The sequence below is a fragment of the Hypanus sabinus genome, chromosome 3 (genome assembly GCF_030144855.1).
Source record: "Hypanus sabinus isolate sHypSab1 chromosome 3, sHypSab1.hap1, whole genome shotgun sequence".
Classification (NCBI taxonomy): domain Eukaryota; kingdom Metazoa; phylum Chordata; class Chondrichthyes; order Myliobatiformes; family Dasyatidae; genus Hypanus; species Hypanus sabinus.
Genome location: NC_082708.1, coordinates 151,959,640 through 151,976,100, shown reverse-complemented (window position 1 = coordinate 151,976,100; position 16,461 = coordinate 151,959,640). Strand labels below are relative to the sequence as shown.

At 40.2% G+C, this 16,461-nt stretch overlaps 1 protein-coding gene across 1 annotated transcript in view; it reads left to right on the top strand.

Annotated features, from left to right (window-relative positions):
* Positions 1-16,461, top strand: part of LOC132390939 (uncharacterized) — a 122,799-nt gene that overhangs the window by 69,119 nt on the left and 37,219 nt on the right. The window contains exons 28-35 of the mRNA XM_059963474.1: positions 2,740-2,961; positions 4,147-4,238; positions 5,416-5,546; positions 7,085-7,239; positions 8,906-8,982; positions 13,380-13,480; positions 14,580-14,639; positions 16,127-16,232. Of these exons, the coding sequence (XP_059819457.1) occupies positions 2,740-2,961; positions 4,147-4,238; positions 5,416-5,546; positions 7,085-7,239; positions 8,906-8,982; positions 13,380-13,480; positions 14,580-14,639; positions 16,127-16,232 (944 nt within the window). The remainder of the gene's footprint in view (positions 1-2,739; positions 2,962-4,146; positions 4,239-5,415; positions 5,547-7,084; positions 7,240-8,905; positions 8,983-13,379; positions 13,481-14,579; positions 14,640-16,126; positions 16,233-16,461) is intronic.

Genomic DNA, 16,461 nt, shown 5'->3' with positions numbered 1-16,461 from the left:
CCGTTACCCTGACCCCATTCCTTTCCTCTACCTCTTTATACTGGCTATCCCCGTTCTGTCTTTCAGTCCAGATGAAGGGTCTTAATCTCAAAACATCGACTTAGCTAATTTCCATCCATCAATGCTGTCCGATTTACTGAGTTCCTGCAGCATTTTGTGTGTTTTGGCAGAACTCAGTAAAGGAACAGAAGGGATGATGTTTTGATGCAGTGATTCAATCTGATGTGGAGTTTTGACCTCTGTTACTCCAGCAGATTGCATTCTGTTCTAGATTGCAGCACCTACAGTCTCTTACGTCTTGTGTGAAGCTAACTAGCTTGCATCAATAACGATAAATTACTAAGGTGGCATAAAAATCCATTATATTCGCTGGAGTTGGTCCGTTAAGGGAATCTTCCTTACTCTGATGTGTGACTGATGAAGACCCAGTTCAGATGAAGGGTTCCAACCCAAAACAACGAATGGTCCTTTCCCTCCATAGATGCTGCCTGACCTTCTGAATTCCTCTCGCATCTTCTGCATTGCTCTAAATGACAGAGAGACTTATTCCCAGAGTTTTTAAAAGAGTATTTTACTGAAGGTTATGCCATTAATGAAAAACAAACTAAGCACTGGGTTTACTTCTGGAGGAGCAGAAATAAAATGAGGGAATGTTATCCTAATCTTACACTGAGCTTCTTTATTTCACATTTGGAGTATTGCATACAGTCTGATTGTCAAATTAGCCAGAGTGATACAGCACTGAACCAGGCCCTTCAGCCCATAGTCTGTGCTGGCCGTAAGCATCCATCTACACTGATCCCATTTTGTTTTGCTTGTAACCCGACTGTCCCTCTCCCTCCTTGTCCTGCCATCCACTTACGTAGTAGGTACAATTTACCAGCTAACTCGACACGCTGAAAAGTGGAGCACCCTTCTCACTAAAGGGAGAACATGCAAACTCAATACTGAGAGTATCCAAGATCAGGATTCAACCCACGACTCTGCAGCTGTGCCGCAACAGAGCTAATGTTGGGTCGCCGAGCCACTCACGTTATAAAGTGGATGTAGATCAGAAAGGCAGGGGTACCACACATCAAGAAAGGATGAACAGGCAGCTGAAGGGTGAGCTAATGGATGTCTTTAAAGTGATGAAAGGCTTTGACAGAAAGGATGCAGAGAGAATTATTCCACATTTGAGTAAGAGTGGAACTAAAAGTTGCCAGACTAAGACAGTCGGCAAGAAATCCCGTGGGGATTTCAAGAAACAACTTTGTGACCCAAAGAGCAATGGGAATGCGAAAGCAGCACCTTAGGGAGTGGTTGAGGTGAACATTATTGATGCATTTAAGGGAAGGGTAGTCAAAGATACAAAGCATAAAGGAATATAAGATAATGCAAGTAGATTTAGTTGAGTAAAGATAGGGAGGAGGCTTATGGACCATTTGGGCTAAATCTGCCACTTAATCTTGGATAGCTCAATATTCAAACTATTTACTGAGAATGGAACTTGCACTATAAATGATTTAAGAGCATAAACCAAAATCACACCCTTGCATTAGACTGGCCTGTTGTAGCTCCTTACTGCATATGAGGTTCTTCACCTTGGAAGTGGAGTCGCCCTAATTTTCTTTGATTTTCTTCACCATTGTAATGTCGAGAGTACCTCCTCCTTGTTGGATAAACAGATACACTTCCCCACGAATAAAGCAGATGACGGTTTATAACCATTAATCACTCTGCCTTCTGCTGACTCAAGTTAGTTTATTGGATTTCACTCACCAGGACTCTCTGAAGAGGAATCCACTCTCAAACCTCTGACTGAGAAGCAAGTATACTAGCCCTGAGCCAGTGTTCACTGCATATGGGAGTGAATAACTTGCAGGATGACAAAACCTTGAGGGTGTTGGGGGTGAAATCTGTCTTCCCTCATTTGTGCTAAAGTCAAGAATGGTAGTCTTCACCTTCTGATTTAAGGCCATAAGACCTATGTGCAGATTTAGGCCACGCATCAAGAAGTGGTCAGTCTGCTGTGCCATTCCATCATGGCTGTTTTATTAACCTCGATCCATTCTGCTGCCTTCTGCACTTAACCTTTGATGTCCTGACTAATCAAGGTCTTATCAACCTCTGCTTAAAATATACCCAATGATTTGACCTTCACAGCATCAGTAGCAATGAATTCCACAGATTCGCCAGCCTCTGGTTAAAGAAATTTCTCCTCATCTCTGTTCTAAATGCACGTCCCTCTATTCTGAGGCTGTGCTCTCTGGTCCTAGACTTCCCCACTATAGGAAACATCCTCTCCACATCCACTCTATCTAGGCCTTTCAGTAATTGATAGGTTTTAATGAGATCCACCTCATTCTTCTAAACTCCAGTGAGTACAGGCCCGGAGCCATCAAATGCTCCTCATACATTAACCCTTTCATTCTTGGAATCATTCTTGTGTACCTCTGCTCTTTCTCCAATGCCAGTACATATTTTCTTTGAGAAGGGACCCAGCAAGCAACAATGAAACCTCAGAAATGGACAATGTATCATGTGGTCCTTGTGCTACACAAAAAGTTGTTTGCTCGCCATTTATAGCAGGATCTTTGATGCTTTGAGCATTATTTATGCTCACTACTTTGAAAAAAGTTTAAAGTAGAAATAGTTTTCTTATTTTCTCTTTTGAAGAATCAACATATCTGAATGTTTCAGCTACATTTGTTGGAATCCAAAATGTAATTCCTTTTCTCATTTTATTTCTCTTCCAAGATGGTCAAGTCTTTGCCTGGGGATGTAACACCTATGGCCAGCTGGGTCTCGGTAAAAAAGATACCTTTTTTCAAAATGCTATGGCTGTGCAAACATTTTCCGGAATCCCAGTGGCTCAGATTGCTGCTGGAGGAGAGCACAGCTTGGCCCTGACTGTCTCAGGGGCAGTATTTGCCTTTGGAAGGAACAATCATGGACAGTTGGGTCTCAAGGTCACAGAGGGTAAGAACATTAGCTACAGTATCAGCATTCATTTCTTTTCTGTAGCCTTATTTTCCGAGCCCGGTTTTGTGCATTGATTATCCTGTATTGACAATAGACCATACTGACCACCACATCATGCTTTTAACTGGGTATAATCCTCTAATAAATATAATCTGAAGCAAACCCGATTTAACCTAACAAACATGTCACTGCTGAGGACTGGGCCTTTCAATCAATTGCAAAACATGCCCTTCCACAAATGGCTTCAGCAAGCAACATTGTTAAACATCTGAAATGTTTGCGAATGTAACAACAGACATTCAAAAACTATCCAAAAGACAGCCATAGTGTTACTATTTTAAAAATTTCTTTAGAAAGTTAAATAAGTTGAAACATTCAAAATTATTAAATATCTTAAGTCAATTAATGTCAATTACCTGTAACATGCCAGACACCCTCAGGCAGGTCTAACGTGACCGAGTGCTGGGAGCACTTTCCTGTGAACATGTGGGGAAACAGCAGGAACGGTAATGCTGTTGTTGGTCTTCAATACTGGAGCAGAGTCTGAATGACAGAAGTTAGGACCACTTCAGCAAGTTTAAGACTTTTACAATCAAGCACACTGCTTCTGGAATCTGATTTCCCTGAAGTTTATATGGGAGAAAATGTCAGCAGTTCATATGGAATGACTGGCATTTCCGATTGATGAACATTCAGTCAACAGACTGAATTTGAAGTTCAATAAATAATTTTGAATATAATGAAAGAGCTCCTGCGAATTCCATTGATAAGAAGGCACAATTCTTAGAAGTGAGTGTTGTTGGAAAATCAGACCAGTTTACATAATTTGAAATGAGTGCTAACTATTCATATATTCTTCAATGTTGAAGCAACCATTTAGCCTCTTTTGATTCCCTGACCAAAATGACCTCATTACCCAGAAGATTTAACAATAAGAAAAACACTATTGCATTATGACAGTCCTGAACACTAGCATCCTTTGTAAGCGTTCACTCTGATATACAGGATGGAAGTTTACAACTGCATTAAGTGCAGTCAATGACTAAAATACAACATATTTTTAATAATTCAATCAGTTTTAATTTGAGCCTTCAGGGTAAATTGCCATTTGCTCAAGATACATTTGAAGGGGTTATCATGTTAGAAACAGTGTGGACTGATTACTTTCATTCCATCTTGCAGATACTTTTATTCCCACACATGTGCAACTCTTAGCATGCAAGAGGACCATCTTTGTTTCTTGTGGAGAAGAGCACACTGCTGTTCTGACAAAGGTTTGCCTTGAAAGAATTTTAAATCCTAATGGTTTGCTCTGTATTACTGAAATGGGGGAATATTCCTCATTGTGATCAAAGTTGCAATCTGGTGAAAGGATGGCAGTTCAATGATTTAAAATCCCTGAGGAAGATGGTGAGAAAGCACTTCAGTGAATCTCCTCTAGATATTGGTCCAGGAATTTCACATATGAGGTGTAATTAAGAACCAGACAAGAAAGATCACAGTGGAGAGACTATCCCATAAGTTTGCAAATGGATTAAATCTTTTTCAGATTTGCCTTTAATTCATTTTGCTGGGTGTTTTTTCCATCTTTGGAAGTGTTCAACAAAACAGAATGTTTTCAGTTACCAAGGAAATATTTCAGTTCAGTCATAGAGTTATGTAGCTCAGAAACAGGTCCTTCAGCTCACAGAATCTATGTCAACCATCATGTATACTCCTTTCCACAAATCACAGTTGATTTGCCCCACTTTCCCACAATTGCCCTCAGGTTCTATGAGTCACCTGTATACTTGGTACTATTTACCATGGCAATTTGCCTCCTACTCTTTTGTGAGAGGAAACTAGAGAATCCACTGAAAACCCACATGGTCACGGGAGAAACATGTAAAACTCCACAGAGACAGATTGAACCTAGGTCACTGGAGTTGTGAGTTAGAGCTCTACCAGGTGTGTCTGCTGTCCCTATGTCTCCACAAGTCTTGTGAAATAAAAGCCTTTGGAAATTAATAATAGTCATTTAAGACTACTTCACGTTTTATCTTAAGTATTTGTTGAACGAGATTTTAATTCTTTTTCATGTAACCACAAAGACCTATTATCTCTCACCCATTGACTTTTCTTGTTACTGATGTCCCACAGAGAAATGGGACTAGCCTGAAGTCTTGACCAACATTTGGAAAGATGCCTGTAGCATTCTTGAAGCTAAAGAAATGAAAATGTAAATTCTGCATGTGTGGCATTCATTACAGCCCCAGAGCAAAAATAAAACAATTTTATTGTTTTGAGACGTTGGTTAATTTGGATAAAAGTTCAGGTCAAGTTACAATTCTTGATCAATAGATGTCACTGTTATGTTTGGTAACAGACATTGGTCGCTAAAAGGAGCACACTGTGTCAAAGTCTTTCACTTATTAAGTGAAGACACTGTTAAATCATCATTTTGTTCTCTAGGATGGATTTGTTTATACTTTTGGAGCTGGGGCGTTTGGACAACTTGGACACAACTCGACAAAGGATGAAATTAAACCTCGTCTGGTTAACGGACTCTTTGGAAAAAAAGTCTCTCAGATTGCATGTGGGAGGTGAGATGGTAGTGAATGAACTGAAGTATACTGTTGATTTCAATCCAGTTCATGTTTCAAGCAGACGAGATCTAAGCTAACTCAATTCTTTTGCTATTGATGTTGATTTGCATGTGGGTCTGTCCAGTCTAATGTTTCATCAGCTGCAGAGTTCAATGAGCTATGGTGCTGAGCAAATTGAACAGATTATTATTCCTTACTGGAATAAGAGTTACTTCATTGTCAGGGATGTAAGTGTGAAGCGCATAAGTTGTCATCTGTGTTTGGCAGGCGGAGTGAAGTGTGTTGAAAATATCCTCATCTTTACTTGAGGAGTCACTGTAAACTCTGATGATTTATATAACCATATAACAATTACAGCACCGAAACAGGCCATTTCAGCCCTTCTAGTCCATGCCGAATGTTTACTCTCACCTAGTCCCACTGACCTGCACTCAGCCCATAACCCTCCATTCCTTTCCTGTCCATATACCTATCCAATTTTGCTTTAAATTACAATACCGAACTTGCCTCTACCATTTCTACTGGAAGCTCGTTCCACACAGCTACCACTCTCTGTGTAAAGAAATTCCCCCTCGTGTTACCCTTAAACTTTTGTCCCCTAACTCTCAACTCATGGCCTCATATTTGAATCTCCCCTACTCTCAATGGAAAAAGCCTATCCACGTCAACTCTATCTATCATCCTCATAATTTTAAATATCTCTATCAAGTCCCCCCTCAACCTTCTATGCTCCAAAGAATAAAGACCTAACTTGTTCAACCTTTCCCTGTAACTTAGGTGCTGAAACCCAGGTAACATTCTAGTAAATCTTCTCTGTACTCTCTCTATTTTGTTGACATCTTTCCTATAATTCGGTGACCAGAACTGTACACAATACTCCAAATTCGGCCTTACCAATACCTTGTACAATTTAAACATTACATCCCAACTCCTATACTCAATGCTCTGATTTATAAAGGCCAACATACTAAAAGCTTTCTTCACCACCCTATCCACATGAGATTACACCTTCAGGGAACTATGCTCCATTATTCCTAGATCACTCTTCTTCTGCATTCTTCAATGCCCTACCATTTACCATGTATGTCCTATTTGGATTATTTGTACCAAAATGTAGCACCTCACACTTATCAGCATTAAACTCCCATCTGCCATCTTTCAGCCCTCTCTTCTAACCGGCCTAAATCTCTCTGCAAACTTTGAAAACCTTCTTCATTATCCACAACGCCACCTACCTTAGTATCACCTGCATCTTAGTAACATTTAGTTCTTATATTCGTGATTAAAATACACATGTCACAGTGCTGTAAAATTGCCGCCTCTATTGCCGGCTAACTGTGCCTGTATACAATCACATGCAGTGGTCTTCAGAGAGAAATGAACGTGATGCTGTTGAAGTAGATTACATGATCAAAACATAACAAAAATGCACAACACTATATGGAGGAGTTAATGTTTCTTTCTGTTGTGAAGTGGCACTAATCAAGTGCGTTGTCCTGTATAATTGGTGATCACCATTTGTATATTTTAAACAGCTACCACACATTGGCTTTCGTTCCATCGTCTGGCACCATCTATTCCTTTGGTTGCAGAGAGATGGGACGGCAAGGAAACATCCAAACCTATGAGCACTCTCTGCCTTTTCCCATCAACCTCTTGGACACACCTGGCCATGGTGGATCTGAGAACGGTAAGCAAAAACAAAGCCTTAAAGCCTGCAGCAGAGGACAAATTTGGGACTAGAATGATACTTAACTTGCGATTGCAATAATTGTAATTTCATCAAGTTTGTTAATTTAATATATAATAATGTATGGTCATACTACTACATTAAACATTAAATCCTGATGAGCAGTCCTGGCCCGAAATGTCAAGTGTTTATTCTTTTCCATAGATGCTGCCTGGCCTCCTGAGTTCCTCCAGCATTTTCTGTGTGTTGCTTTGGGTTTCTATCATCTACAGATTTTCGCGTGTTTGACTTTAAAAATTAAACTAATTTTTGGATGAATCAGAATTAGCCGCTTCTGGTATCAGGTTCTGCAACATAATTCAAGCTCCATTTAGTTACTATATTTACATTTCCATAATCATTTATAATAGAAATATACTGTGTAAACTTGTTATGATGCAATTTTCCCCTCCAGTTGGCAATCGTGGTGCAATGACTTGGCAAGGGAAGGCCGTCCTTGAAAGCTCTTATTTACATAAGTAGTTCCATTGCATTCCATTACATAGGCATAGAATCATTACAGTCCTAAAGGAAGCTCATTCAGCTTGACAGATTAGAGGATAACCTGTGGCACTTGGACCATTGACATGGCTGGTGGTAGGAGAAAATCCTTGCCCTACTAAACATTAGTTCTGATTGGTTGAATTGAACTAACAAGTTCAGATGGGAATTCTGTGACATCTCCTTTCACTGTTCCTTCTCTGCGATCTCTGTTGCTTTCCAGACTTTACGAAGGGTCTCAACCTGATAGGTTGACTGTTCATTTTCTCCCCCACAGATGCTGTGTTTCTCCATTACTTTTTTTTTTGTAGTCAGAGATGAACGTCTTTTTATTATTATATTCATGTACTTTGAGTAAGTTGTCAGCTCCACTATGTGTCTTTATGGCAGGAGGAAGGATGGACCGAGGATGGAAAGAAAATATATCAAGCTCATATATTTGTTACTTCAAATAAATTTAGGTAATAGGAAAGCTGTTGAGAAAACACAAGGTATTGAATACCAGGAGGATCCTTGAGAAGTTTGACAATCATCTTGAGTTGGTCAAGGGGTGATAAATGAATGCTTACATATTGGTCAAGAGAATAACTTTAGAATTGGATGATACAGGTCACATTTGCCATAATACAGTTTAACTATCAAATTATAAGATTTGTGTTTTTCAATTTTGTATCGGCATTGTACTTGCATATGGACAATGGAATTGCTGTAGATGGGCATCTAGGTTTAGCATGGACAAGTTGGACTGAAGGGCCTGTTTTTGTGTTCTTTAAGTCTATGAAGGCTTGAACCTTTTTAAAAAAAGTGAACAAAGAAGTGATCACTGCAGATGTGAAAGGTGATGGAACTCTTGCAGCTATCCCATCAAGTCCCTGTCAGGCACCTGCACAGAAAGGTACTTGATTCCTTTTTCTGTGGCCTTGTAAATTATTTTTTACTGCACCTTGAGCCATCCGCTAATGGGAATAGTTTGTCTCTGTTCATCAGTTGAGAACTATTATGCCAACCTAACAGAAAATTATGACAGGAATGCACCAGGCTACAAACTGAATATATTGTGTAGAGATATTGACATAGTTCCAGCAACAATGCTGTCCATCTAACATGAATTCATGTCATTTCACAGGCTGTTCAATTAAACGAGGCATCAGAAGAATATTTGCTGGGGCAAGCCAAAGCTTTGCAGTATGCAATGAAGAAGAGGTAAGAAGATAAGTAAAAGTTAAAACAACAATGAGAAGATGATGATGGTGTAACTTAGCCGCAGGAATGGGAGCCGATTTGGTTTGCCTACCATCTTATATTTAAATAGTTTTAACTTGATAAGTTCCAAAAGATTGGTAGAGGCAGATTTAGCAGTAAAGTTCATAAGGTACAAATGTGAAGGATAAAATAGTGTTAAATGAAAATTCCACACTCAGGTTTTAGAAGGCCTGTCTGGTTCCTTATACAATCCATGAAAAAATGGGCAGTGAGCTAGATTGCATGGAGGCTGAAGGAATTTATTCCAAGATTACGTGCAGCCCATGGGCAATGACAAATGTCCCAGTAGCCAAGAAAAATGGACCTGTCAGGATTTGTGGTGATTTTAAGGTCATCATCAACCCAGTAATGCCAGTAGACCAATATCATCTGCCCAGGAGACAGGATATCTTTGTAAACCTTTCTGGAGGGAAACACTTCAGCAAAGTGGACTTAGCTGTGGCCTACCTACAAATGGAGATGGAAGAAGAGTCCATAGTGTTTCTCAGCATAAACCCTCACAAAGGGTTTTATTGCTATAAAAGGTTTATTTTTGGAGTAGTATCTGCACTTGCACTCTGGCAGAAAGCTATGAACCAGGGTGCTGCAAAGCTGCCCAGGCATTCAGTGTTACCGGACGACGTCATTGTTTTTGCTAAGGATGACAAGGAACATCTCTAAAACCTCACGACAGTGTTAAAAGATTAGAAGATTATGCGCAAAAAGCACAATGTGACCAAGTGTGAATTCTCTAAAGCGAGCGTCACAGTGATCACAAGGATTACACAAGTGTGCTGAGAAAATTCAAGCATTGTGGATGCCCCAAGATCAATGGGTGTGTCACAGTTACAGTCATTTTTATGATTTGTCAATTACTATAATGGGTTTCTGCCAAACCTGCCTCCTGTGCTCAGCCCTTGAACTCATTATTATAGATCAAGACGAAATGGCAATGGACAAAGCAATGTGAGGTGGCTTTCCAAAAGGGAAATCAAATGGTGATGTCAGACACTGTACTCACACATTATGACTCACATTGTTCAGCAAAACTTGCCCATGACGCCTTATCTTATGATTTGGGTGTGGTGATGTCTCATGTTATTGGTAATGAAAGTGAATGCCCCATTGCCTCTGCATCACATACACTTACCACTGCAGAGGTAAATTTAGCACAGTTTGACAGAAGCATTGAGTCTGTTTTGGGGTGTAAAACATTTCAACCAGTACTATTATAGGAGAGAGTTTACCCTTTGATGCACCATCAATAACTCACTCTGAGAAGTAAAAGCGAGGTATCGGCTTTTATTGACTGGAAGAAGGAACAAGCAGTGAGTGACCACCATACTACATCCTGGAGACAGAGAGGCCGGGCTCAGACCTCAATCCCCTTTATACCGGGGTCTGTGGGAGGAGCCACAGGAGCAGTCAGCAAGGGGCGTGTCCAGACAGGTATATGTAGTTCACCACACCCTTATTGCTGATCATCAGCCACTAGTGTCCATTTTCGGTTCAGAGAAGGGCGTTCCACAACCAGCAGCAACACAAATGCAGAAGAGTGCTCCTTTTCTTGGAACACCAATTACAGGTATTGAAATCAGGAGGACATCTAATCATGGAAGTATTGATGGATTGTCCTGTTGACCCTCGGAAAAGGAAATACCTGAAAAATTTACAAAGAGGATATATTCTCTCCAATGCAAATCAAAAGTCTCCCTATTATGGCAGAGATTGTTGTGTTCATAATTGAGGGATAGTGCAGAGCATACCAGGATGCCAGAATGCAGGATACTCAGTTGAACTTTATTGATCACCCAAATTCCATAGTGTGAGATTCCTCCTTTATTGGAGTGGCTAACTGAGTGGCATAGGAATAACGATATTAACTACCACTACATCACCCCTTCTTTTAAAAAAAGAAAAACTACGTATGTACTTCTTTTCCATTGAACTGCACTGAAATTACAGTCACTGAAATTGAGCGATTCAGTTCACTTTTCCCCATAGCACACAACTTAATGTTCCTTATGTAAACATAAAAAACATCTGCCAACATCAAAACTGCCTTTCTCTTTGATTTTAAAGGTTTCTCACTCCCTTTACATAAAAGAGAACTACAGCTCTTTTTCTTTGTTTTTAATGATCTCTCTCACTCCTGGTGTTGTTTTTCTAATTTTTTTAAAAAAAATCTCATTTTGTGAGATGTTTTCAACGTTAGAGCTCTTTTTAAAAAACATGCTGAATCTAATGGAGGTCAAGGTAGACTACCTGAACACTCTGGCAAAATGAGAGGATTATTCTGCCTATTTCATCACTTGACATAAGCTATTAAGCTCTGGAGTATATATCTGTATTGGGACAGATAAACAACCTGATCTAGTGTAGGCTTTGAATTTTGAGCAGCTGAATTGTGGACCGTTGCCTGACACAAGTGACTCTGATACTCCATGGTAAGTGAATACAATTTTCAAGTGCTGTGTAACTGCTGCTGAGGATGTAGAGGACAGCTTGGACATCTCAACATTCCACAAGCAGTAATCCACAATGAGAAGATATTTGTCTTTTTTCAGTTGGAAAACGCCTGTGCCTGCAATTTGCCATGGAAAGTCTGGGAATTTGAAGGGACAAAGAGGTTCAGCGTGATTTTTGTCAGTTCTCTGCATGCTTTACATAATCTCCCAGCTGTGTGCTCAGACCAAGCCACTACACGGATTGCCTTGCTCTTAGGCAACGTTTTTCAATGGCTTGTTGTCCTTGGCGGATTTGACTGACGATTTTAGTGTGCATAGAAGCAGGAATGATGAGTCTGGAGTCCTTTAGCAAACCAACAAGAATGATGAGTGTGTTACTTTGAAGCCAGTAAGATCTAAGTTTGTGAGCTTCTTTTGGAACAGCTGGCCATCCATGCTCACAGTATTGCATGACCTTGCTGTAGATTTGGTCATTTTTCAACTCTGTGAATTTCATCCAGTTTACTCTGTGATGCAGGAAAGCTTTCATGTACAGTACCTGAGATAAGTAGATGTTGGTATTTTCCATGAGGGCAGAGTCAGCTTCTGTCCACTCAATTTTGCATGCCACCCTCAACAGAGATTTGCCAGAGACATGTTCAGTGTCATAACAATATCACATAAGCCTTATTCTGAATCTTTGCAGTGTTTCGAGGCTACCAAGTGGCTTGTGGTCTGTTCAAGTAGGAAATTAGTGCCTATCAAGTACCAGATGAAGTGCCCACAAGCCCAGATGAGAGCCAGTGTCTTCTTTTCAATTTGGGCTTAACACTGTTCAGTGGAAGTCAGTGCTGTTGTTGCAAATGCCACCAGTCACCATACACCACTGCAGAATTGCATGAGCACTCCCCCTAGGCCAAAGAAAGAGGTGTCTGTTGAGACCTTCGTTGCTTTGTTCGGATCAAAATATGCTCTTGTTGGCAGAGAGGTAAGCTCTGCTTTAAGTCATGAGAATGACTTCTGCTGTGGTGCCGCACAAGTCCAAACTTTTCTCAGAGAGAAGAGGTTATGGATTGGCTTTGTTTACTCTGCCAAATCTGGAATGAACTTTCCCAGTTGGTTTTCCATGCCAAAGAAATTTCAGATCTCTGATATATTTGTCCATGTTCCAAACTCCTGCCAGTTTGTCTGAATCTGGTTGCACTTACTCTGAGGAGAGTTGGTGACCTAAGAACTTTATCTCCAACTTTGCAAATTCACATTTCTCCTTGTTCAGTTTCTTCAAGGAAGCTTTCACTCTTTTGTCATGTTCCTCACATGAGCCTCCGACGATGAGTATATGATCCATGTGGCAGACTATCTCTTCTAGTCATTCCAAAATTTGGTACATTCTATTCTGAAAGAATTCAGGGGCTGATGAGATGCCAAAAGGGGGCCTGTGGAAGGCATAGTGTCCATAAAGTGTGATAAAATTTGGGAGCTTCTGTGACTCAGGAACTAAACAGATCTGTTGGTACCCTGAGATTGCATCTAGTTTGGTGAAAAACTTTGCTCCACCCACCATACCCAACGTGTGCTCAACAGACAGCAGAATAAACTTCTCCCACCTCACTGCATTATTCAATTTTATAAGATCAACACAGATCCTCAGTTGTGCCATTTGGCTTGAGAACACTAACAATGCCTGCACACCAGTCAGTAGGTCCATTCACTCTAGTAATGATGTTAAGAGCTTCCATTCTCTCAAGTTCAGCTTTGACTTTGTTCATCAATGGGACTAGTATACACCTCTCTGTGGTCAGAGGGCAGGGCTTCACTCCGGGCCTCAGCTGGATAAGGAACTGTCAAAATTTGAAGTTTCTTTTTTTGCTTTTAAAATACATTTAATGGTCTTAATCTTTTCCCCTGCAGGATTTGGAATCGTCTGGGGACCAACCTTTGCTTGTTTCTTTGAAGAGAGTTGTAACCCTGGACAATTCACTGGAGAAGAGACTGAGCAAAAACACAAAAAGGTAAGTTTTCTTCTTTCAAAGTCCAATTTAATCCTCACCATTTCTTTAGAGATTTTTCCTACAATTCTGGGCCACCATGTAAAAAGATAAATGATAACAGTTCAAACCTGGCAATAACAGATTTCTTTCAGAGTACATCAGTGTTCACGCCAAGACTGATGTGGAACAGTTTTGTTCTTCTAAAAGTCATGTCCACAATAATGTCATCAGTCACATGACAAACAGATGGTTTTATGTGGAGAAATTAGTAGATTGGGCCTATAGTATTGTTTAGAAGAGTGGAAGGTGACTTTTAGAGGCTTTCTGAGGGGAGCTTGACAAGCTAGGAGTGATGACAATCAAAAATCACAAATCATGCTTTCAACGCAAAGCATAATTCATCACTAAGTTGAAGAATTTCCTCTCTCTAGTAAATTGCCACCACGGGTTAAAATGTTTTCCATTAGTTTCAGAATCATCCAAATTTACTGCAGGAATAAGCAAACTAATAAGCAAACCTCTCCCAGGCCAACGTCCCCAAACTTGTGGCCAAACTTGCTCTCCGTTGGCTATGTTGGGTTGACAATATCATTCACATGTCCGATACCAGACTCCTGAAACAGAGGAGAAGGTTCAAGGATGTGCTGAAATCCTCATTTACTCCTGGGATCTTCTGCCCCATGAGCTCAACGTGGAGAAGGTGCATTTGGGTTCACATTGAGTAGCTCAAAGCCATGCAGTGACAGCATGTACAAACCCTGTGTTAGTAGTGGGAGGAGTGCACCATCTCACAGATGACCCTGATTCCCACATCATCTGTGGAAGAGTCTGTGATTCCCACGTAAGCTTCATCATTCCTTAACAGCCACAAAACTGGAGTGGAAGCAAATGAAAATTGATCTTGAGAAAATGAAAAAGATACTTGTAATGTTTGCAGCACAGGCTTCAAGTGCAGGGTAACAGTGTATTCTTCTTCTGTGGCTGTGTAAACTTGCCGTTAATGCATTATCCAGCTGTGCAGCTGTGCATCCAAATTGTCAGCAAATTGGTTGAAGTTATTGTTTGCTTATAAAGAATATTTGAACAACCTGCATTATATCTGTCTTAATTTCATTCCCAGGGCAATCATTCGGGGATATTCATCATCTCAGATTATTAACGCAAGTTTCCTGGATGTGAGGTAAACCAAAGTGCTGTTGCTTAGCAATTGTTATTAAAATTTCCTAGCTGTAGATCCTATGTGAGTTGCATCATCAGGCTGAACCAAAGCCAAATCCTTCTGCCTTTGATCAAAAGAAAACTATATTCTATTCAATATGTTTAGTTTTTCACATTTAAGGAGATTCATCTAATTAATTAAGAGAGGGGGAAGGGGAAACCATGAAAAAATGTTGAACAAATTTACAAACCTTGTTCCTCTTTTGTAATTCTCCATTTCATGCTATGTTCCTGATCTCTTCCCACTTGGCTTGTGCATGGTCGGGCCATGTTTGGGTGTCCATTGGCCAGGTTTCCCCCAAGACAAGTTTTGCACATCCACAAGTTCTACCTCCAAACTCATTTCCTGGGAGTCAGGGTGCAACAGCAACAATTGGTTGAATTCATGCAGCACATGTTCAAAGCTGAATATCTTAAAGGAACTTTACAGGCAAGACTTGCATCTTCGAGTAGAGAAGTGATCTTATATCTGTTGTGTTGACTCTGTTACAATGGGATTGTAGCCAGATTTGTGAGGTCTAGTGGTGTCTTATTAATAATTGAAAAGGACAGCACAGAAACAGGCCCTTCAGCTCTCTAATCCATGCTGAACCATTTAAGCTGCCCACTCCCATTGACCTGCCCTGGGACCATAGCCCCCCCATACCACTTCCATCCATGTGCCTATCCAACCTTCTAAAGGTTGAAATCGAGCTGGCATACACCACATGCACTAGCAGCTCATTCCACACTCTCACAACCCTCTGAGTGAAGAAGTTTCTCCTCGTGTTCCCCCTAAACTTCTCATCTTTCAGCCTTAAGCCACAAGCTTTTTTTTAGTCCCACCCAACCTCAGTGCAAAAAGCCTGCTTATATTTACCCCTTCTATATCCCTCATAATTTTGTTTTCATCTATCAAATCTCCTCTCAATCTTCCACATTCCAAGGAATAAATTCCCAACCTATTCAATCTCTCCATATATCTCAGGTCTTCCAGACCCAGCAAAGTCCTTGTAAATTTTGTCTGTACCCTTTCAACCTTATTTACATCCTTTCTGTAGGTAGATGAGAAAAACTGCACACAGTAGGCCTCACCAATGTCTTATACATTCTTCAACATCACATCTGTACTCAGTAATTTGATTTGTGAAGCCAGAAACTTCCTTTATGGCCCTATCTACCTGCGATGCCACTTTTGACAAATTGCCAACTGATTGTACTCTCTGATTTGCTTTGGGTGGACACAGTCAGTTAAAATGAGACAAAGCAGCAAAGCTTGTTAACTAGGTTGATAATAGTTTTTTCATATTGCTCCAGCTGTCACATGCACCAAGATACAGCAAGAAGCTTTACTTTGTATGCCATCCATAAAAATGATGTCAAAACATAAGATACAGATTTGTTTCACCTTTGCATATCTTTTTCTTCAAAGCATTAACCTTCCTTCTTGATACTATATATTCAAAACAGCAAGGATAACCATTTCAAAACAAGCAGGATGCAGTCTGGTCTGGATATGTCCTCAGTGAATGTGAACTTTGAGAAAATGGCAATAAAGGACTCGGTATTATCCCAGGTAATGTTTGCAATCAAATTCTTCAGCATACCTACAGTATCTCACACATTAAAACATTATGATATACTCTGACTGATGTTGAATGTACACTTCATATCCATGGTTGTTTGCCTGTGCTGGGCATGTGTGTGTCAAGTCAATGTCCTTTTGGATATTCAATTTCATAATAGCTTTCCACTTGGTACTAAAGTTAATTGTGTACTTCTGTAAATATTAGTACATCTGTACT